The 24,276-nt window shown below is 42.5% G+C and overlaps 2 protein-coding genes and 1 long non-coding RNA gene across 11 annotated transcripts in view; 2 read left to right on the forward strand and 1 right to left on the reverse strand.

Annotated features, from left to right (window-relative positions):
- The window catches only part of LOC118545172 (uncharacterized), a 36,406-nt gene extending 15,239 nt beyond the window's left edge, over positions 1-21,167 (forward strand). Inside the window, exon 5 of the long non-coding RNA XR_013440765.1 lies at positions 21,034-21,167. This is a non-coding gene — a long non-coding RNA (uncharacterized LOC118545172). The remainder of the gene's footprint in view (positions 1-21,033) is intronic.
- On the reverse strand, positions 2,180-23,570 carry LOC144378867 (uncharacterized). 9 transcript variants are annotated; one of them, XR_013440758.1, is made up of 6 exons: positions 22,293-22,422; positions 21,048-21,335; positions 14,782-14,845; positions 5,979-6,070; positions 5,159-5,365; positions 2,464-2,543 (listed from the first exon to the last, which is right to left on the reverse strand). XR_013440758.1 is itself a non-coding variant. In XM_078053857.1 (4 exons), the coding sequence occupies exons 1-4, from the start codon at positions 23,413-23,415 to the stop codon at positions 11,759-11,761; spliced, it is 318 nt and encodes a 105-aa protein (XP_077909983.1). In that variant the 5' UTR covers positions 23,416-23,570; the 3' UTR covers positions 11,582-11,758. The 9 variants fall into 9 exon arrangements, 1 of the variants encoding a protein (XP_077909983.1); XR_013440762.1 differs by lacking the exon at positions 5,159-5,365 and having other exon boundaries at positions 2,180-2,543; XR_013440763.1 differs by lacking the exons at positions 2,464-2,543; positions 5,159-5,365; positions 5,979-6,070 and adding exons at positions 11,582-11,766; positions 14,091-14,297 and having other exon boundaries at positions 21,101-21,335.
- The window catches only part of TTC9 (tetratricopeptide repeat domain 9), a 30,247-nt gene continuing 28,437 nt past the window's right edge, over positions 22,467-24,276 (forward strand). Inside the window, exon 1 of the mRNA XM_036107270.2 lies at positions 22,467-22,875. Within this exon, the coding sequence (XP_035963163.1) occupies positions 22,467-22,875 (409 nt within the window). The remainder of the gene's footprint in view (positions 22,876-24,276) is intronic.

Consider the following 24,276-nt stretch of genomic DNA (forward strand, 5'->3'; position numbering starts at 1 on the left):
GTGTCTGGCACCTAGTACTTAGTTGATAAATATTTTTTCTCTAGAGTTGTTCAGTGAAAATTAACTGGCCAAAGAAGAATAGTGGCACTATTATTTCATTTTATTTATCTGACATACAAAATCCTACAAAAGTTTCAAGGGCCCTTTTAGCTTTAAAATAGGAAGAAACCACTAGTATTAACTTAAGAAAGTCAGAATGGGAAAAAGCCTTAGATGTCATGAGGCCCATTTTCCTTGCTCTGCAGATAAGTAAATTAGGGCACAGGAAAGGGAAGGACTTGCACAGCTAGTTAGGAGCATGATTGGAAATAAAACCCAGGATTGCTCACTGTACATGATTCATCCATCAGTGAGGAATAATTTAAGTCCTTACCCTGTGTACTTTGTGCTCAAAATGAAGCTAGGCTTTATGCAGTGGTTCTTAGCCCTGGTTGCACAGGCTGCAATCACCTGGAGAGCTTTAAAAAGTACTGATGGCTGAGACCCACCCCCAGAGATTTTCATGTAATTAGGTTAAAAGTCCTGATGCCAGGCTACAGTCCCAACCAATTAAATCAGAATCTCTGGGGATGGGGCCTGGGCATCACCATGTTTAAAGCTCCCCAGCTGATTCCAACAATCCAGCCAGGATTGAAAAGCACAGGTTAAGAGGAAGAAAGGAATGCACCTATTTTGATTCATTTGAAAACAGAACTCAGGACTCCTAGCTAGTATCAGTCTAATCTCTTGACCAGGTTTTCTTCCCTAATTATCAGTCCTTAGAAAAAGTCATTTGTAAAGAGCCATCCCCAACTTATCAAAATAGAGCCAACTGTCCTGGTATCTCTGGATCAATTAATCTTGTACATAAGGACTGTGCTTGAGATGATTTTCATAGCCAAGTTCACAATAACCCAAGGTAGACAGGAGGCAGGGTTGATTTCTTGGTGATACTCTCTACCCAGAAGAAATTTCCAATGGTCAAGAGGAACAAAACATACAAACTTAGAGGAAGCAAACAGCTACTATGTAAAACAATTATCTTACAAAAGGGAGACCCACTGGTATTTTAACACTTATTCAAAGTGTTATTCAAAGGAATAGGAATATTTTCAAAACCTCAGATTACGTTTATTTCAGAGGGATTTAAAACACTTAATAGAATGCCGTCTTTTTCTTTCAAATTCATTATGTTATCGCAAACTGTTTCCGGAGTCTGGGAGTTCTGACTGCCAGATCCCATCACTCTGGTGACATCTTCAGGTGCTCTGCTGTAAAAGCAGGCAGGACACCTGAAACTTCAGTGGGTCCATTCAAAGGCAGAGGGAGGTAAAAGACAAGTCCCAGGTTGCTACAATTTAGGATCAGATGTTTCCATTTATAAAGTAGTATTTGGGCTTAGTCAGGAAAACTGAATTCACTTCTATTAGGCTCATGAAGAGTTCACTTGTAGCCAGTTTCTGGAGGTGGTGGTAGTAATTAGACCAATTACACGAAGACCTCATTTTGATAATCGTGTATTGTCCACAAATGACTCACAGTTTTGGTATCTGCAGCTGGTTAGGAAAATTCTGTGGAGACACTGTCACCTTGGCTCACACCTTCTCAGTGTGGACAATGGAAACTGGTGGGGGTATAAAAAAGTCTTGCTCTCTTTAGATATAAAGCACAGATATACATGCAGTCCATAAACAAGCATATAGTATATCAGCCCTGTTAAAATTTCATAGAGCCCACATGTTCTATGATTCCTTTTATATGAAGTGTCCAGAAAGGCAGATCTATAGAATTAGAAAGTACATTAGTGATTGTCCAGACTGGGGGAAATGAGGGTGGAGGGCTGGGGGTATCAACTAATGGGCACAGGGTTTATGTTGGGGTTGATGAAATGCTCTAATAGTGATTGAAGTGATGGTTACACAACTCTGAATATTCTAAAAGCCATTGATTTGTATACTTTAAATGGCTAATTGTACAGTATGTGAATCATATCCAATGAAGTTGTTAAAAAACACTTTCATCCTTCAAAAAAAAATCATGGGGTGGTGACTAGGGGAAAAAAAAAACATCTAAAGAGGCTCCTTAAGGGGCAAATAAAGAAAAAAAAAAAAAGGGTGGGGGGAGGAGAAACTACCTTGGACCAAAAACACCAAGGAATTTCATTTTCAAGCTCTGGATTCCCAGCCCAAACATCAGCCACAACAGCTCATCTCATTAGCCTGAGAAATTCCTTAGTTGATCCTACCCAAGCCAGGGAGTAACCCACATCTCTACCAATGGGTGGAGTCTGGAACTAGTTCTGCTGGCCAGAGTCTCTAATACTAGCTGGGCTGAGGAAAGGGGTTGGGGGAGGTATGCCTTATGGGGGGGATCAGGCATCATGGCTGCCTTGCAGGAATCCTATTAGAAACGGTTTCCTAAGAACTGGGTTGCTTGAGACCACGGGAAGCTCCCTGAGCACTTAGCTGTTGAACTCATGTTGCAGGGTGAAATCTTCAAGGATATAAACTCTGAGGTGGTTAGCAAACATGGCTTTTATTAGAGGATACTCTCGGAATCAGCTCCTGTGGAAAAGAGGGGAAGAAAACAAGAGTCAGTTGAGGGAAAAGTTGAGCTGTGATGCAGCTCCTGGAAATGGGCTCAGCCAGCCCCAGGAGAAGCTCTGGAACTGAGACAGCCCTCCAGAGTTGTCCCAACAGCTGAGCACAAGCCCTTCATTCCTGAAGGGATATCTGGGTGGTGCATTACGGCATTCATCGGACTCAACGTTTCCTAAGGGTCAGAAGAACACCAGCAGCAGCTCCTGAGATATCCTGGTTGTTGTGACTAAGGCAGACTACAGAAAATGACCGCCAAGATGAATTCGTTCTTTCAGTCACAGAATCGTAGAGAATGCATTTGTATAGCGTCATAATGAATATGCAATTAACATTAGCTAATATCACAAACTTGTACTGATATTGACAAAATAGATGAACCAACTATCATCAAGGAAGCCACATCTATCGATGTGGATATTTAGTAAATGCTGCCGATGATGTGCATTTCAATACCATGCATCAATGTGTTGTATTGTCTGGCATGTAGTATCAGGTACGATACACTATATCCTTGAGTCAGATTGCCACATGATAATATAAAAACTATATAAATATGTTTAGCTTTTTCATATATATATATATATATATATATTTAAGAATCTACTCATTAAGATTTCCCATGTTCTGTCAGGCATAGTTTTGGGAAACCCTGCTCTTATCAAAAGCTACTCCTATTCCTAAGCCTTCCACTGCTGTACTCCTACTAGGTCTTTCTGGTGGCTATTGCGCTCCCTCTAGAGAACCCTATATTTAGAAGGCATGAAGAACCCAGACTGTTTACAGAAGGGCTTTGGAGAGACTGTGAATTCCCTAAAATTGAAGGAGAAGTGTGTGTGTCATGGTCTATGTACATTTTTCCAGGATAGGAGTCCATAACTCCCATAGGATAGGAGTCCATAACTCCCATAAGATTCTCAAAGGGGCCATTCCTTTGAGTTTATTAATCATTACATCTTCCATGATGCTCTTTGTACTGTTTTCTTATAGTCACTGTGTATATTTGTATTCCATCAAGTGTTATGAACCAGATGAATTCCCGTATCTCTTTAGCGCTTTCACTAAGGCCTCTCTTTTAACACACTCTGAAGTTCCTCCTTAGAAAAAAAATCCCCAACTTGCTATGGGTCCTTTTTGAACAGATACCTCCTAACTGAAGACATACATTAATATTCAGGCCCTGATAGTGAATATATCCCAAGTAGGTCCATTTCTAACATATCCAAGAAGCTCCCTAGAGTGGTTGGTATGACTGTTCAAGATGAGAGAACATTCAGGGAGTTCCTTTTCTTGCCTCAATTTCCACATATATTCCCTGTCTTGCTCTGAAGAGAAATCCACTGGGCCTGGGAAATTATATAAGCAAGAAAAAAAAAAAAGGCATTGAATTTTTGTGTTTTAAGTATAGCTACCATCATTAGCACTTAACCAAGTATCAGGTAGTGAGCTAAGTGCTATATAAATAATTTTCCTTAATTCACATAACAAGCCTATAAGGTGGATGTTATTGTTACTCTCATTTTACAGAGGAGGAAACTGAGGCTTAGCAAGGTTAGAGTGCTCAAAGCCACACAGATGATGTGTAGTGAAGGCACATTTGACTTCCAAGCTGATTAACTCCAAGGCTCACACTCTTTTTTTTTTTTTTAAGATTTTATTTATTCATGAGAGACAGAGAGAGTGAGAGAGAGGAAGAGGGAGAAGCAGGCTCCCTGCGGAGCTGGGAGCCTAATGCAGGACTCAATCCCAGGGCCCTGGGATCATGACCTAAGCTGAAGGCAGATGCTTAACCAACTGAGCCACTCAGGCACCCCAAGGCTCACACTCTTAACCACTAATATTGACTGCCAGAACCATGTAAGGCTACCTTGTTTGTTGGAGGGGAGGAATAAAAATACATATATATATATATTTATATATATATGTGTGTGTATGTGTATGTATATGTGTATGTGTATATATAAACAAGTTACAAAGCTTAATTAATAATTACAAAATGAATGCCATTTAACCACCACCTAGGTCAAGAGATAGAACATGGCTACTCTTGTGTCTCTTCTTATCCCAGCTTCCTCCCTCCGCACTGAAGGTAACCACAATCTTGACTTTTATGACAAAGTCTTCGTTGCTCTTCTTTATATTTTTACCACCTAACGATGCATACCTAAACATAATTGATTGGTCTGCTTTTTTTTTTGGTGGGGGGAGGTTATATGAATGAGATCATACAATATCTCTTTTTATATCTTGAGTTTTCATTTACTCAACACTGTTTTAGATTGATCTAAATGCTTATAGTTGAATTTTGCTCACTTTTATTCCTGAATAGTGTTCAGTTGTGTTAATGTGCCACAATTTATTCTTTCTGTTGTCAGTAAACATTTGGATTGTTTTCATTTTGAGGCTATTTTGAACAATGCTACTATGAACATTTTGAACCTGAGTCCTGGTGTGTATGTGCATGCCTTCCTGTAGGATATAAACCTCCAGGTGGGATTCTGAGTCATGGGGTATACATGAATTCAACTTTAGAAGAAAATATCAAATTGTTATCAAAGTGACTTACTGCTCTACACTCCCACCTGCACAGTATGAAATTTCCCGTTGCTTCCCATGATGAGGCTTGTTTAAAAGACAGACTGCAGCTTTGTTCCTTGTCTTCTTTGGGGAAGAATCTCAAGTCTTTTCAGCTGCCTGCCATTCTCTCTTACACAGGTCCACCAGGGCTGCTTTGGTTATTGAACTTCCATTTTCCAGCCACATTTCCTTTTTCTACTTATATTCTGTCTCTTGGAAAAGAAAACACCTCTGAATTCTTATGAGAAACGAATTCAGCGGAACTCATAGGAGGAACAGGAGAAAAAGACCAATAATGGAAATTTCCTAGAAAGATATTCTCTATCAGTTTAGCTATGCTATACAAATGTCCCAGATACAGGAATAATTTTCCTTTGTCCAGGTTATAAGAAACCCAGTCCACACTCCAACCAAACACATAAGTTTAACCAAGTGTTTCCCACAGATGCTGCATTATGATTAGTAATGAAGGCTTAGCAGGTTTAGTTTGTCAGAGGATTAAGTAAGTCTCAAGAATGAAAGCTCCTGAAAGGATTTTTGTCTGATATTCAGAATGGAGTCCAGCACATAGTAGGTGTTCAATGAATATTTGTTGGTTGTTCAGTATAAGCCTTGTGTGTCAAACGTCATTCCTAAATATCTCAATGAGAAGCCCAGTGATTTTATAGGTTCTTGAATCTGTAAGGGATGGAAACTTTTGACTGTTACTATAGTCAGCATTTCAACACTCCCAAATCAAGCACTTGGCTCACTCTCTCTTTTCTCTAGGCTACGTGCACTGGACTGAGCATGTGATGGGATGAAAAGTCCCAATGATGGACTTACCAAAGATGCAGATCAAGAGAGAACTTCAGGATCTTTCGATTTTCAGTTCCATGTTGATATCACCAAATATAACTGGTTTTACCATAAGAGAGCTGCAGTATACAAAAATGATATTTTTGTGTTATTACTCATAATTCATTTAAAAATATTTAGAATGTAACGTCCTGTGCCAACCACTGTACGAGGTGACAGAGCAATGACACTGAATAATATAGAGATGGTTTCAACATTTTGGTCTAGTGTGGACCTGGTAATTAAATTACATTGGAATTAGAGCCATGATGGAGAAAACAAAGTTGTCTGAGAGCATGAAAAGAGGGTACAAAACACATGAGGGAAACAGGGGAAGGCTTTCTGGAGGAAGGGATATCCAAGCAGAGACAGGAAAGAGGAATAAGAGTTCACCAACTAAACAAGAGAGGTAAGAAAAGGCAAGGCAGAAAGAAGAGCATGAACCAAAGCCAAGAGGCAAGAGAGAACAAGAAAGTGAAAAATGTTCAGAATGACTGAAACACAGAATGTATGAGAAGATTCGGAGAGATAAGCCTAGAGCAGAAATCGGGAGCAAGATTATTGAAAACTATATCAAGGGGTTGAGAGCAGTGGGATACTAAAGGAAGATTCTAAGGAAGCCAGTGACAAAGTCAGATTTGGATTTAGAAATTTGTTATCATAATCTAAGCCTGAAAAGATGATGACCTATGCTAAGCAAATGATAGTAAGAAATGAACTATATGTAGGAGGTGCAATTGATAGGAAATGGTGAAGAGCCCAGGTGAGGAGAGGGAGAATTCAAGAAACATAGCTTGGCAGTTGGGTGAATGATTTACTGAGATGGGAAACATATGGAAGAGCAGTTTGGGGAACAGGGTAGAATAGCTGGGTTTTGTTTTAGTTGTGTTTGAAGTGCTGGTGAATTTTACAAGTGAAGTGTACAGAGCAGATAAAACTAAGGAAAATCTGTGAGTCCCATAGGCAAACTTAGGCACTCTCGCAGCCACTAAGTATCTAGTAGAACATTGGGGCTGTGTCAAAAATATTAAAGGAAACTAGTTTGGTGGATATTTTTTATTGTCTCATCATGGGCTTACGTTGATTTAATCTTCTGTCCTGGCTTCTCAGCCATACTTGCTGAATAAGGACCTTAAAACCTGGTGTTTATCATGAAGCAGATTCCAACTGCTAAAATCCAGATCCTTTTCTTTCCAGGCAACTCCCTGGCTACATTTCAGAGAGGGGACTCGAAGATGTTGGTAACGGAGGTCACATTGTTTGTTGAAAATAACACAAACAATGACAACTAACTTTTTAAGTGTTTGGAAAAGGGTGATGCCTAACATCCTTTATAGCTGCCACAGACACAGAGTTGCACCAACTGCCTTCTCGAACCCTAACTCATCCCTGCAAAGACCTAGGCGTTCTCCCAGGGAGGGCCCAGCTTAGACTAGAAAGATGGTAATTCTTGTCGAAACATAAGTTAGGTTGACCTGTATGGCTTAAGAAACACATTAGACCTTTGAATTCAAACCTTATTGAGCTTTTTGAAACCCCAACCTCTTCTATATCCCCCACTTCTTTTTAGATTACTGAAGTGGTTTTTTTTAGTTTGGCAACAAACCTCTCTGTATGTATCTCAGTTTATATCTCAGTTGGTCAGATATTGAGCTAAGGAGAGACAACATTTTTGTTTTGTTTTGTTTTGCATGTAAACTTCACAGTAAGCCTATGGGAGGACACTGGGGATGAGAGAAGTTAAATAGCTCTCCCAAGGTCACAGAGCCCACATTCTTTAGCAACAGTGCTATACTGGTTCCCATTTTCTACCTATTATCTTAACCTTGATGGTGACAATAATTACTGTAAAGGTAACTAGCATGTATTGAGCATTTATTATGCCCCCCAAACTCAATGAAAACACTTTACATAGATTTTGGCATTTCATCTCCACAACAGTTTTACAAAGTACTATTGTCTCCACTTTTAAGATGGGGATTCTGAAGCCCAGAGAAGTTATCACCTGCTGAATGCACACAGGTGACAAGTGAAAGAGCCAGGGCTTGAACACAAAAGCCTGACCTCGGAATCCTCACTGTAATCATTACACTTTGGTTGGGGTAACCTCTTAGGTCCCTCTCCCACCACCCAACCCCTGCTGCCACCTGTTCAAAGGTTCAGTGATTTGTTTCTATACCATGGAGACTTATCACATTATATTTCACATAAGTTACATCATTAAAAGTATGGTTTTGAATGGTTGTGTTGAGTTTATCTGGTTTAACAAGTTTTTGTCTAGCTTAAGCATTGGAAGTAGCTAAGGAAGAAGCAGGTAGAGCCGGTCACAGGTTGGCCCAGGACCAAGTTGAGGTAGTGAGTTTCTTTTTCAACCCTGAAGGTGCAGAGATAGGGCTGTCTTGGCGTCCCACTCCACAGCTTGGGAGAGCCTCGTGCCTCGTCACATGGTAGAAGCCACCTTTGCCAGCAGGGGTCTCTGCGTCACAAAACAATATCCTATTGACTCTTCTTTTGGATCCAGAAACAGGAGACTGGCTGGATTTTATTCTCAGTGCTCAGGAGGAACTCTAGAGTCCAGATTTCCCAGGACAAAAAACAAACAAACAAAAAAACCCACAAACAAACAAAATAAGACAACATTTTACCTTTCTCTAGTTTTTGTTTTTTTTTTCTAAACTGAGAGAGGATTAGTAACAGGCAACTATAATACCAAAATTTTTTAAAAAATAGATCCTGAGCATGGTGCCTCCCAATGTCTTCAAGCTAATGCACTAGACTTAGAAATGTACAATTGGCATGCTTTTTTTGTACTTGTACCCTAGCTATCTGATCATCCTCCATTCCCACAACACCTTTGTCCTACCCTTCCAGCCCCTCCCCCGCCCCAATTCAGGTCTGTCTGTTTTGATTCTGAACTCTTCTCCAGACCTTCCCTGTCTTCTGCCTCCTGCTAAGGTGGCTCTGTTAATGCTAGTACTTTGCCAATAATAGCCAACTCAAAACAATGTATTACCTTGCCTTCTCAGCACAAAAATGTACTTGATGACTGTAGAACAAGTGTATCAACTATAGTGCAACTTAGTGGCTGGAAAATAGAAGTACAGGAAGATGGAAGGAGAGAAAAAGGAAAACGGTGAAGAAAAAAGAGGAACTTCTAATAAACTCCTCTATATGGTGTGATATGTGCTTTCACATGTTTCTCTCCTAATATTAGACTTAAGAACCTTCCTTAATCCCCACAGTGAGCCTGAACTTTGACTTGCTGAGGAAGTTCAGAGAGCCCTGAATCTCTGGTCTTGATTAGCCAGATATTTTACACCCCCAGTATAAGATTATCTGGGAAACAAGTGTAAATGAAGCTGTATGTTCATCCTCATTCTTTTTCTCCACCCTACCCACCCTATGTTCAAATACTTCCCTCCCAGGCTCTCACTTCAGCCCTGAATTTACTGACAAAGCCTCTGCAGCCTGTGAGTGGGAAGGCTGGGGCAGAATGTAAGGAAAGGAAATAAATAATGGATGATGAGTTTGGCTGGTGACATACTGTTGCAACAGCAGCAGAATCTGCAGGAGTTTAGATGCAATTCTGCAGATCTGAAGAGATCTTCAGTACAAGAGAAAGGAAAGAAACTCTGGCTGTCTTCAGCAGCTCCATAATTTTGAGCCCACACTTCACAGTTATCATAAGGCAACCAGCGGGGTCCCACACATCCAAACATTTATGATGGTTGAAGGTGTGATCTGAAGTGCATGAAAACAGCTTTCTGCTCAAAAAAAGCTCTCACGGAGCCTGAAATACCCTATTCATTCACCAAAAATTGCCAGTTCCTGGTTCTAACATCATGATGTCAGGGGAACAGTATTGTATGAGTCAGGTACTCAAATTCAACTGATTTGAGTAAAAAAGGGATTCATTAAAGGCTATGGGTGGAGAGAAATTCAACAGCAGGATGATGGACTAAGAAGCTACAGGCCCTTCTTCTCCAGAGAGACACCCTGTTAACAATATACTGACAAGAATACCTCTGTGAGAACTCTAGAGACCAGTCAAGAAGTTACAGCACTCAAGGCATTGTAAAACCAAGAAAGGGTTCCAACAAAAAGGGTAGGAAAATTTGCAGTATTTGGCACACCCATCCCTGCCCTACCCTCATGCAGAATAGTGCTGAGCAACTGGGAGGAAATCCCTTAGACCATCACGATGGAAACGAAAGAGTGGACCATGTGCCTAACATTCTAGTTTGTCTGGGGGTTGCCTGAGTGACTAGTTTCTATCTTGCCTGACTTGGAGCATTTTAGAAACTGGTACCAGTTTGGAAGCCACTGAAAACAGAGGAGAGCAGCATGTCAGAACTGCAGAACCACAGGTAGACACCAGGGGGAGCAATAGATCAGAAAAGGTTTGAGATGTCCTAGAACTTGCAGTTGAGCTGATTGGTGAAGGTCTTCCCCTGGACAAAGCTAATAGGCAAAGACCAATACTGCTGGGAGAGGTGGTTGTTTTTTTTAAAATACCCAAATCCCAGCAAAAGATTATAAGGAAAACAAGAAACATGGAACAAAGAGGGAACAAAAATAAAACCCCAGAAACTGACTCCTAAACAAAGAAACAAACAAAAAACAGATCTATGAGCTATCTGACAAAGAATTTAAAATAACTGTCATGAAGATGTTCAATGAGTTAAAAGAGAATACAGACAACTAAATGAAATCAGGAAAATGAATAAAATAAGAATATCAACAAAGAGATATAAAGTATAAAAAAATAACCAAACAGAAAAGATGGAGCTTAAAAATACAGTAATAGTACTGAAAAAAAATCATTGAGGGAGTTCAACAGCCGACTTCATAAAGCAGAAGAAAGAATCAGTGAGCTTGAAGACAAGTCATTTGAAGTCACTGAGTCAGAGGAGTAAAAAGAAAAAAAGAAGGAAGAAAAGCAAAGAAAACATAAGGTACTTAAGGGACACTATCAAGAGAACTAATATACATATTAGGGAATCCAGAAGAAGAGACAGAGAAAAGGGTTGAGATCTTACTTGAAGAAATAATGGCCCAAACTTCCCAAATACGAGGAAAGAAAAGGACACACAGATTCAAATAGTTTAAAGAATCCAACTATGAGAGGCACCTGGGTGGTTCAGTCAGTTAAGTGTCTCTTTTTTTTTTTTTTTAAGATTTTATTTATTTATTCATGAGAGACAGAGAGAGAGAGAGAGGCAGAGGGAGAAGCAGGCTCCCCAAGGAGCAGGGAGCCCGATGTGGGACTCGATCCCAGGACCCCGGGATCATGATCTGAGCCAAAGGCTGACGCTTACCCATCTGAGCCACCCACGCGCCCAAATGTCTGACTCTTGATTTCGGCTCAGGTCATGATCTCAGGGTTGTGAGATTGAGCTCTGCATTGGGCTCCACACTGAGCATGGAGCCTCCTTGAGATTCTCTCTCTCCCTCTCTCTCTGCCCCTGCTCCCCAACTTGTGTGCACACCCATTCTAAAAAAATAAATTAATTAAATAAATAAAATATTTTAAAAGTGGACTATGATAAATCCACAGAAAACCCCCTAAGACACATTATAGTCAAACTGTTTATTTTATTTTTATTTTTTTTATTTTTTAGTCAAACTGTTTAAAGTCAAAGACAAAGACAGAATATTGAAAGCAACAACAGAAAAGTAATTTGTAACATAAAAGGGAGTTTCCTTAAGATTATCAGTGGATTTCTCTGCAGACACTTTACAGGCCAGAACGGAGTGGCATAATATATTCAGAATGCTGAAAGAAAAAAAAAAACTGTCAGCCAAGAATACTGTATTCAGAAAAACTGTCCTTCAAAAATTAAGGAGAAATTAAAACTTTCTCTGATAAACAAAAGTTGAGGGGATTTATTTATTACTAGACCTGCTCTACAAGAATTATTAAAAAGAGTCTTTGAGTTGAAATCAAAGGAGAGTAGACTGCAACACAAAGACATATAGAAATATAAGATTCTCTGGTAAAGGTAAATATATGGACAAATATAGAAACCTGTACTACTGTAATTTTGTTCACAGAATTTAAACGACAAAAACATTTAAAAGTAATTATAGATTTATGTGAACAGGTATACAATATATAAAAATAGAAGTTGTGACAAAATAAAGTGGAAGGGTGGTGTTGTAAAGGAGTAGAGTTTTTATATGCAATCGAAGTTATTATCAGTTTAAAATAGAATTCTGTAACTTTAAGATGTTTTATGTAATTGCCGTGGCCACAAAGAAAATATTCTGTGAGATAGCTAGTCAAACTCATAAAACTAAAAGTGGAAAGGTGATTACCAGGGGCTGGGAGGAGGGGGAGGTGAGTTTTTTAATGGGTATAGAATTTCATATTTTCAAGATGAGCAAGTTCTGGAGATCTGTCTCACAGCAATGTGAATATACTTAACACAACTGAACATAGACTTTATTTTTTTAAAGATTTTATTTATATATTTTTGTGTGAGAGAAAATGTGTACAAGAAGGGGGAGCAGCAGAGGGAGAGGGAGAAGCAGACTCCATGGAGCAGGGAGTCCAATGTGGGACTCCATCCCAGGACCTTCCCAGATCATGACCTGAGCCAAAGGCAGACGCTTAACTGACTGAGCCAACCAGGTGCCCTGAACATAGACTTTAAAATAATTAAGAAGGTATATTTTATGTTTTTTGTTTTTTACCACAGTAGAAAAAAAAAAAAAGACTACTGGGGGTGAGGGGAGAGTTAGAGTTTATTGGGAACAGAGTTTCAGTTTTGCAAGATGAAAAGAGTTTGGGAGATGGATGGTGGTGATGGTTGTATAACAATGTGCATGTATTTAATGCCATTGGAATATATACATAAAAATAGTTAAGATGGTAAATTTTATGTTTTGTGTATTTTACAATTAAAAAAAAAAACTCACTAAGTCCAAAATAACCAATGAGTGTGACTATATCAATGAATTCACCTCAAACTAAATTGTGTCCCACTTTTCCTGGCATAGCACATTCACAATCCATTACATAATATTCCCAAAGATTTGCCAATAGAAATAAGTGAAATGCTGCCCAAAAACCTGGTATGGGGTAGGTTACAGAATCACCAGGGCTAGATTCAGGGATACACAGGCAAGAACAATGCCGCCAACTCATGCCATGAAATAAATGCACAACGTGGGCAGCATGCTACCACCACAAGACACTGGACACTGCCACCTGACCCCTTCCACTAATTCTGTCACTGGCAACACTTGTCAAAGCAGTCCACAGCTTCTCCCCCCAGAAGACTAAGAACCAATGAACCATAAGGTAGCGATTGACAGAATAATTTTATGGAAACTTCCTATTAGCAGAGTAGCTTTAAAGCCGTATCTTAGGAACCAGTGATACTGTAACACCTTAAACATGCATTGATAATATTTTTCGATTTTACAATTAGGAAATTAAATTTACAGAAAAAAAAAACACAAAAAAATCTAAAGATCTTTGAATTTGAAATTCCTTTCAATGCCCTGAATTTCATCTGACCTTTATAATAAAAAGGCATGCTTTTATACATATTGTGATTAATAGTTTAACTCATTTTTTTAACCTTATATAAATACCCTCTTCAGTTCTACCAGGTAGCTAGGTACAATAAAAAAAACATAACACCTATTTCTCTCTTGAGGTAGCCAGCCTCCAAAATGTTCCTTTAACATTTACACCCCTGTGTAGTCCCTGCCACTTTGTACCAGGGTTAGTCTGTGTGACCCACAGAATATGGCAGACATGATGGTATGTCACTCTTGAGATTAGATTTTAAAAGACTATGGATCTCTTAGGGACACCTGGGTGACTCAGTCAGTTAAGCGTCTGCCTTTGGCTCAGGTCATGATCCCAGAGTCCTGGGATTGAGCTCCACATTGGGCTCCTTGCTCAGCAGGGAGCCTGCTTCTCCCTCTGCCTGCCACTCCCCCTACTTGTTCTCTCTCTCCCTCTGTCAAATAAATAAATAAGATATTTAAAAAATAAAAAATAAAAGACTATGGATCTCTTAGATCTCTCACTCTGGGGGAAGCCAGGTACCATATCATGAGGATACTCAAGAATCCCTATCCTACCTGATAAGGAACGAAGATGTCCAGCCAACAGACAGCAAAGAATGGAGCCTGCCACCATGGATGTGAGTAAGCTTGGAACTGGAAGCTCCTCGAGTACAGACTTCAGATAAGAACTTCAGTGCCAGCCAACAGCTTGACGGCAACTTCCTGAAACACCTCGAGTCAGAGGTCCCCAACTAAGATGCTGCCACAGAAACTGTGGGATTGCTTAAAAATAATAAATGATATTTTAAGCTGCCGAGTTTTGGAATAATTTGTTATGCAGCTGTACATAACCAATACATCTCTCCAGCAGTTCTGTAAGGGAAATGCACATGCATGTGTGTGTATGTGTTTCAGAAAAAGCTGTTAAAATGTTAAATGCCTGCTGACATATATGTAAAACTATGAGAAATGGAACAGTGCCCCCAAAATGCACATACTCAGGCTGCTGCCAAGTAGGTAGATTTTGAGAGTAAAAAGGTCCAAATTAGGGGGGCCTGGGTGGCTCAGTTGGTTAAGTGTCTGCTTTTGGCTCAGGTCATGATCCTGGGGTCCTGGGATCGAGTCCTGCATTGGGCTCCCTGCTCCACGGAGTCTGCTTCTCCATCTCCCTCTGCTGATCCCCCTGCTTGTGCTCTCTCTGTCTGTCAAATAAATAAATCTTTTTTAAAAAGGTCCAGATTACCTCCAAATAGCTTATCGTACTAACCTGAAATTTTACCAGTAGAGATAAATTTCACTGGGTCTTGTTGTAGATGGTCTTTGAGAGTCTCCTGAAAGGCATAACATCTTAAAATAGCATTTACAATAAGGTCATGACAGGAAACAAAAGCTAATTCTAATGATGCATCTGAAGAAACTTTTAACATGGAGATTATTTACAAAAGTGTGGGCATGGTTATAGGAACTAAGAAAGAATGTTGAAGGTTCCAGAGATTAGCAAGCTATGGAAGATATTTGGGCAAAAGGCAGAAATTGTGTTAGGAGAGTCCACTGCCAGGTGGACCCCAGGAGTAGGGGGCGACCAGTCATAACTATCATAATGAGAGGACATAGCCACCCCCAGAACCATGGTGCCAAAGCAGGGAGGGAATGGAAAAGAAATGTATTAAATCTCTCTCTACCCCCATCCTCCAGGCTCATCATGTGGGTGCTTTCCTTTGGGTAAAGCTGAGCCGCAGAAAAAGGACAAAGGAGCCCACTTGGTGCAGGGGTCAGTCCCCCGGGGGCACAAAGCCAGACAGAAAAGGGCAGAGAATAGATGGTGGGGTAGCACAGCATTAGAGCATTTTCATATTCTTAAAGAATCTTGAAAATTATCTAAGACAGTCCACTGGTGTGTAAATCCTCTTTATTTCATCCCTAGCAGAAATCCAAAAATGCCAAAGGCATGGCTTTTGGAGTCCAGCTGGCCTGCTCTGTGCTTCCAAGCCTTGTGACCTTGGGCAAATTACCTAACCTTTGAAAATCTCAGGTTTCTTTTCCTGTAAAGTAAGCATCATAATAACCTAATAGAGTTATGGTAAAATTAAATAATATACACAGAGGTGAGTAGACTTATAATACTTATAATTTAATATAGGTAGGTAGGTAGGTAGATAGACAAACTCTGGAGTGATGCATGAGAAATAAGTAACAGTGAATGCCCATTGGGAAGAATTTTGGAGGAATGAGTCCAGGGTAGAAGGAAAATTTAATTTTTATTATATGGTCTTTTTATAGTGAGTACAGCTGGATTTTTTTTTCCTTGTATATGTCCTATCTTTTTAAAAAACTCCCTTGACACCAACAGTCTTTCTTGTCTTGTATTCTGCTGCTTATTCCATTTATTCCACAACTATTACTTACTAAAATGCTTACTACTGTACTAGGTGTTGGGGCGACAAAAAAATTAAGATACCATCCCTGCTTTCAAGTAGCCAAAGTCTAGTTGCAGGGACAAAAAAGCAAGCAGATAAGCATTATGCAATGTAGCTAAGTGTGGCCCGTCTGATTTTTCTTATTTAAAATTTAAAGACACATACACACACACATAATCCCCCTTAAATGACCCTCTTTTTGGTTGCCCTTATCACATTCTAACATCCTATATAACTTATTTATTTATGGTGTTTATTGTCAGACTCCCTCCACTCCACAAAGATGAGAATTTTTGCCTGTTCTGTTCATTGGTAGATCTCTAATGCCTGAAGTGGTGAAAATTTTCAGTAGATGTTTGTTGAATGAATAATTGCTATGTGATATAAAAGCATGAAAAAGGAACTGCCAGAACAAACCATAAGGAACACTGAATTTGTATATGGAGGTCAGTAAGGCTTCCCAGGAGAGGTGACACCTTGTGCTAAATCTTGAAGAAAATCTAGTGTCTTTGGCTGAAAGACCTAACGTTTTAAGAGCATGCAAATGAGAAATACAGAGATGAAACACACAGGAAACTCAAGTCCAAAGGCATAAAGGTGTAAGAGAGATTGGCACATACCGAAAACCCAACATATGGCAATAAATATTGGTTGCTGGTAATTGTTTATGCTGGCTGGGTGATGGGTTCTTGAAGATTTGTTATACTGTTCTTTCTCTATGTTTAAAATTTTCCGTAATACAAAGTTAAGAATAAATGAATAATTAAACTATTTTAATGAGTATAAAAGAATTTTAAAAATGAATGGTTCTAGGCAGGGGGCATGGTTACATTTACCAGCCACGTGTAAGAGCAGCCAAAGTGGGGTGGCAATAGGTGGGGGAGGGGGGGAGAAGAGGTAAATACCTGACAAGGAATAGATAAATCAATAGTTTTCCAATTGTAAATGACAACTCAACTCAAACTAGCTCAAGTACAAAAGGGAATTCACTGATTCACATACTAGGGAGTACAGGGCGTACCTGGCATTAAAAACTACTGGATCTAAGAACTTAATTGACACCACCAGAGCTCTGTCTTTCCTCATATTCTTTTTGCCTCTGTTCAAATTCATTTCTCAGATACTCCTCCAGGTGGTGAGTGAGATGACCACTGATAGCCTGTACCTCAAAGCCTCCCATCTTAAAGAACATTTCTCTCCCAATGACTCTGTAAATCTCATGGAAATCTTTGATTGGCTCTATTTGGGTTATGTGCCTCTCCCTGAACCAATCACTGTGGGACAGGGAGATGAAATAATATGATTGGCCAAGCCTGGAATAGATGGTAGCAAGTGGGGGAAGGGGGGACTGCACCTCAGACACCATGATTGACAGCTCCACCAGGACCACATGGAATAGGGGAAAGAAGGATCCCCTAAGGAAGGGATGCTAGCAGATCCGAACAGCTGACATCATGGCTCTCACAGAGTGCCATAGTTGATATTGGAGATGAAAAGGTTGTGGGGTGCAGAGTGGATTGAGTAGTAGAAAAGGGTAGGGATAGGCAGAGAGGCCTTATTTTTCTAAATCAGGCTACACTGAACTGGGCACTGGAATTATAGAGAAATTTGTTGTTGGGTTGGGGGTGAGTGGACAGATGTGGGAAGAATGAAAATCTGAAGCTCACATTAGCCTCCTACGGCAAATGCTACATCTGGGCACGAAGTGGTTAAACATCTTCCACTTTTCCATAGAGGGATGATTGAAGACTGAATATGGATTAAAAACTGGTGATGGAAATGCTGTAATTTTCTCAGGTAAATTGTGAAGTTGAATGCAATTAGAAAAACATCCCCAAAATAGCTTTGGTTTGGTTGGCATGTGACCAAACCCTGAACAGCTTAGATTAGTATAAAAGAGATTCAAATATCTGTCTCTCACATATGCTTAGGAAACTGAGCTGAAGGAAGAGGAAAGCAGCCCATGCCATCTGTTTCGGAGGTATGCAAGCTCCCAAGTGAGTTGGGAAAGAAAAGGGGCTTTAGTCTTTTAAGACCAGTAAGCAGTGAGAAAGGCACAGGCTCAGAGAAACAGAAACAAGGTCAGAACCCAGGACAGATAGAGAGTCTGAGACCCGTAAAGCCAGCAGGAGCACCATGCCTTCTGCTGTGTACCACACCAAGTTCTTGCCATCAAAATAATTCCACATACATCTTCTCTAAAAAAAAAACCCTCCCTATGTATCTCAGCAGTAATGAGTTCTTCCATTAGTGGTAAGGTCATGCATAGGATTCACTGGCCTGGGCCCAGAGCTTGCCTGTTAGGAATGAAAGGAGAGGTTTTGATGATGTTGAGCCAAAGGACCACGAGTGCTAGAAAGCTACTGTTGGTCAGTCATCATTCTCTCCTGTGAGGTTAACGAGCATGCAATACATTCAAGAGCCATCAACAGATGAGAAATCAAAATACTACTTTATTTTCACTTGAATAGATGCTCAGTTTCTTAGTGCAGAGCTCTCTTGTGAAAACAAGGTCAGAGCAAGCAGCTGACAGAAAGGCCTCCCCAAGCCTCTCCTTCCCCACTACACACCGAAATCTTCTCACCCTCTGTCCTGCCACATTGGACCAGAAATGGAAGCAATAAAAAGTATGCTCAGCTATGCATTTGAGGAAGAGAAAACAAGATGGTCAGATCCCAAGAGGAGGCCTTGGCTCAGCATATCTATTCCTGCTGCATGAAGTAGAAGAAAAAGCTGCATGGAGGTTCCTAACCCTGCCCTTGTTAAATGTGGCCCAATTAATTTCCTGGAATCTAACTGATCTAATGAACAAGTCCTCTCTGGCAGAAGGCAAAGGTCAGGAGAGAAGGGGAGATATGAAACTGCCCTTTTCTCTAAATACTTGCTCCTCAAAATGTGGGCCCTGGACCAGCAGTATGAGCGTCACCTAGCAGCTTGTTAGAAATGCACAATCTTGGGCCCCACCCTAGATGAAGGGAACCTGGGAGTGGCATTTTAATAAGATCTCCAAGGGATTCATACGCACATTAAAGTTTGAGAAGTACTGAGTTTCTGAATCCCAAATCCATGCCCAAATTGTCATTTCAATTTTTGCTTGCTTCCAAAACTAGTGCTCTGCATATGGTCAATAGTTAATGAAAGGATGTTTGAGAAATTCTTTGGGGCACCTATTTAATTCCATGTGAAGGGAGGAGATCATTTCTGAGAAACCAGCACCCATTCACCAATGAGTGACTTAGAGACAGAAGCACACTGGAAGCAACCAAACAAAACAGTCCTAGACATACACACATAGCTCTGCCGCGTAGGACAGATGGACATAGTATATTTCCTCTCACTTCACCCCCCCCCCCATAATATTCTCTCCTTTCCTCACTAATGCTCTCCTTCATCCAAGCTTCTATGAAGCTTTTGTGTTGGGCTGTGCTTCGCACACAGGCTAGTGCCACATGCATTACATGTCTCTTGCAGCCCTGTCCTCAGACCCAAAATCTAAGAAGGAGATACTGCTATCTGTAGGCTATCAAAAAGCAATTTGGCACATCAGTTTTCTCCCCTTTAAATAGTTGTGACTGTCATGACCCAATTCATATCTTATCTCTGACTAGCAAAGTCCCAGGCCTGGATCTTCATCCAATATTTGCCCGGGTAAGAAGTTAACGATAAAAACTCAGAGCACTCAACCCCCAATTTCTTCTCTTTGCTCTACCTGATATAATACCTTACAGTAAAAAGAGCCAGGGGCTGACAAATATTTATGGATTAACAAGAGTCTGCCATAATATCATTAGGGGATCCAATAATGACAGGATTTAATGAATAATGATTAAATTACCATCTGCTGAGCACTTATAATGTACTTAACAACCTTATGAAGTAAGTAGTATTCCCATGTAATAAGTGAGGTAATTGGAAGTTTTCAGAAATTGAATGACATCCAGGAAGCAGCCAAGATAGAAACCCAGCATACCTCTTAAGTACAAAGCCTCTCAACCACTACAGTAATATGATGTTTCACTTGTCAGAAAATACTGCAAACTCCCTGTGTGAGTAAAGAATCATTTTCCTTCTCTGGGGCTAATGTGAGGATTAAATGAGATTAAAGATGTTAACACACTTAGAAAAGTAAGATACCGTAACATATAAGGGTATAATTTAGTACATTAAGATCATGTCCAAATAAAAGCCCTCAGTACTATACAAATGGCAACTATATACGTAAAAAATTTTCACACTTGTAATTAAAGATACCCCAGGTCATTCAAAAAACAGTTCTCATTCATCAAATTAGAAAATGCTTTTCAAAGTTTAACCTCAATGTTGGCAAGGATGTTGTGAAACTACTACATTGCTGGTGGGAGCCCAAGTTAGTACAACCTTTCTTAAAAAGCAAATAGATAATATGTTTCAAGACATTTTTTAAAAAATCAACATAATCTCTTGTAAGGAAAAATAAATTAGGACAAAAATTTAAGTACAAATACAGTTGAGAGCATAGATTCTGAAGCCAGATTGCTTGGATTTAAATCCCAGCTCCACTACTTACAAGCAGTGTGTCCTTGGGAAAGTCTCTGTCACCTGGTATCCAAAATGGGGATAATAATACTACCTATTTCACTGAGTTGTTATGAGAATTAAATGAATTATTATATGTAAAGTACCTAACCCAGTCCCTGGCACAAAGAAAGCATGATATATAAGTGGTATCTATTATTTTTATTATCTTAGCATTATTTATAGTAATAAACAATTGGAATAATTCCATCTGACCATAGAAAAATGGTTAAGTACACCATGGTACAGACATAAAATGAATATTATGAAGCCATTAAAAATGAGGCTTTAAAAGACTATTTAACCACATATATTGTAAAGTAAAAAGAGCAGGAAACTATATATCACCCCCATACCACTCATGCTTGCTAAAAGGGCACATTGTACAAATAAGGATGTGTAGAAAACAAAGGGTGGGAATTACATCAAAATATCAGCAAAGAGTGTATTTGGGTGAAGGGATAGGGTTGGGGGTTTCTTCCCTTACGTTTCTGGACTTTACAAATCTAGGGCAGTGCTTCTCACACTCTAATATCTTTGTCCCTTAGCCCCAGCCAGTTACCAGCAGACAGCCGACCCTCAGCCTGCTTGGAAGAGTGAATGAAGGAATGGAACCTCTGGAGGAAGGGCACGGAACTGTCCTGTAAATGGAAACTGGAACGCATGCACGCCCAGACTGATGACCCACAGTAACAGGTGTTTTCCATCTCCGATCTCGGTGATTCATTCTGCACAGCTGCCCGCACACAGAGGTGTCGGCGGCTCCTAGAATACAACGCCCCACACGCAGAAGTGCACAGTGTTCCGGACGCCTGGGCAGCCACACACGGAGACACACCTCGGCGACAACCTGGATCCACAAAAAAGAAGCCCTGCCATCTTAAATATATTAATGCCTGACTGCAAAGAACAAGAAGCTATGGCTTGTGCCTACGCCCCTTGCTCCCAGCCGCACCTTTCTAGTTTTCAAGCAATCTATTGAGGGTGAGTCTGCATGCGTCTGGTCGCTGGCGGACCCCCTCCCTAAACACACACACACACACACACCTTCCCCCATTCGTCTCTTTCAGACTAGGACCCCCTCCCTAAACACACACACACACACACACACCGGCGGACCCCCTCTCTAAACACACACACACACACACACCTTCCCCCATTCGTCTCTTTCAGACTAGGACCCCCTCCCTAAACACACACACACACACACCGGCGGACCCCCTCTCTAAACACACACACACACACACACCTTCCCCCATTCGTCTCTTTCAGACTAGGACCCCCTCCCTAAACACACACACACACACACACACACACACACACACACACACACTGGCGGACCCCCTCTCTAAACACACACACACACACACACACACACACCCCTTCCCCCATTCGTCTCTTTCAGACTAGGACCCCCTCCCTAAACACACACACACACACCGGCGGACCCCCTCTCCAAACACACACACACACACACACACACACACCCCTTCCCCCATTCGTCTCTTTCAGACTAGGCGCTTCTCCGAGTGTTGGGTTGAATGGGAAAGAACGGGCCCGTCTTTGTCATTAATCCTCCCCTCCTTCGGGCGAGCCAAGCTTCTTCCGGGTCAGCGACAATACCGCCACCCCAATCGGGCCCGCGGTCTCCCATCCTAATAGCCCTGCGCCCGCGAGGGCCAGGTCGCCACCGCCCGCAGGTTGCGGGAGGGGAGGAGGGCGAGAAGGGCGGGCGGCGCGGGAGAGGGGGAGGGAGGGAGGGAGGGGACAGCAATCCGAGGAGGAGGAGGAGGAGAGAGCAGCCTACCGCAGCTGGCGAGGAGAATGGGAGTGCGGGGCGCCAGACCGCCGCGGGGTGTCACGGCCGCGGCCAAGCTTGCCAAGCGCGGGGCAGGCGCCCGCCGCTTTTAAACCCGGGAGGGCGCGGCGGCCGCGGCGGCGGGCGGATCGCGGCGCGCGCGGGGCGCCGGGCGGCGGCCGGATGGAGAGGAAGGGCTCAGCGGCCGCGGCCAAGGGGAACCCGAACCCGCCCGCGGCCGGCGAGGCGCAGCGGCCGCCGCCGCCACTGTGCGTCCCGGGCGGCGGCGGCGGCGGGGTCCCGGCGCGCGGCCAGGCTGGGGCGGCGGCCGAGCCCGCCGAGTTCATCCGGCGGGCGCACGAGTTCAAGAGCCAAGGGGCGCAGTGCTACAAGGACAAGAAATTCCGCGAAGCCATCGGCAAATACCACCGGGCGTTGTTGGAGCTGAAGGGGCTGCTGCCGGCGCCCGGGGAGCAGGAGCGGGACTCGCGCGCGGCCTCCCCGCCCGGGGCCCCAAACCCCGGCCGCCTCTCGGAGGAGCAGAGCAAGACAGTGGAAGCCATCGAGATCGACTGCTACAACAGCCTGGCAGGTGAGCTGCGCCGCGCCGCGCCCGGCCCCTCCTCCCCTGCCTGCCCGCCCGCCCCCCGCCCCCCCGCCCGGCGCCCGGCGAGGGGCCCCGGCCCTCGGGTCCCAGCCGACCGCTGCGGCGCGCCCGCGCTGCCCACTTCCCCGCTGGCACCGTGCTGCCCCGGGAAGGAGGACCCGGGAGGGGGGCGCTTTGGAAAAAGTGACTTTTAGGACTACACCTCCCAAAACTCGTTGTCATCCTGTGTCCCTTCCCCCTCATCCATCGTAAATCTCACCTAAAAATAACTGGACAGACAGAAGGAGCCCCGGCTGGCCTGGTGGCGATTGCTGTTGCTACTGCTCACCAGTGGACCTGGGTCCAAATGCGGGAAGTAGCGCCCAGGGAGGGCACCCGCACCCACCGCATGCCCATTGGCCGCTTTCCTCAGGTATCATTGGCACCAGAGCTCGCCCTCACCTTGCCCTCAACTGACAGCATCCCGATGGGTAAAGTCCTTCCTGCCCCAAGTTCCCTTGGCCTCGGTAGCAAAGAGCAGTTCATCGCGATGCCTTCAGCATCTTGAGCAAAATGGATTCCAAAATGCCACTTCTTCTTCTCTCTGAGCTCTGCTGGGGCCCCCGGTTGCCAGGTGAAGAGAGCGATCTCAAAGGGAGGCTAGTTCATGGCTGGGCTTGAGCTGTGTGCCACATCCTGGCTCCGTTAGCACTGGTCTCTCCCAGCAGACTGCAGGGCCCGAGGGAAGAGGGGGCCCCAGCAGAGCTCAGAGAAGGTGAGGTATACATTCCAGAGTTCACTTTGGGGATTTAGGTCAAAGTCAGGCATTTTTAAAAATTTAACTTTGCCACAGGAAATTTAAAGTCTCTTTAAAAAAAGGAAGAGCTTGGGTCATTCCAGGCCCTTCCTGCGGGAAGGTGGGAGATGTTGGCAGGCGCAATGGCCTTATATTTGGAGAGGCATTCTGTACTCCTCTCTCACCCTGTTTGGTGGGATTTGGGCACGGTCCAGCTCCTCTGGCCAAATAAAAGGCCATTACTCCTAGTCCCTAACCCTTGAAGTTGCCTAAACTAGCTCCGGACAGTTGGAGCAGAGGAGCGTCAGGAGAGTGACTGGGTGTGGCCTGGGGAGGGTGAATGTGTTTTGGGCACAGGAAATTGGGGGATGGAAAAAAATATATCAGTAATTCTGCTCTGTTCCCTTTGAGGTGTCTAGTGCCAGACTGACTCTGTGTTCCCATAATGCCATGCCCAGTATCACCTTTAATCAGGCAAAACCCAGCCACTTTATAAATTGTAGTTTACAAATGTAAGGGATTAATAGACTAGTAGCAGTTGTAAAAATGGTGGTGCCCATAGCAGTCCTAGTAATAATGGCACTAGGTAAAGTAGTCCTATAGCAAAGATG

The sequence above is a fragment of the Halichoerus grypus genome, chromosome 8 (assembly GCF_964656455.1).
Source record: "Halichoerus grypus chromosome 8, mHalGry1.hap1.1, whole genome shotgun sequence".
NCBI classification, from domain to species: domain Eukaryota; kingdom Metazoa; phylum Chordata; class Mammalia; order Carnivora; family Phocidae; genus Halichoerus; species Halichoerus grypus.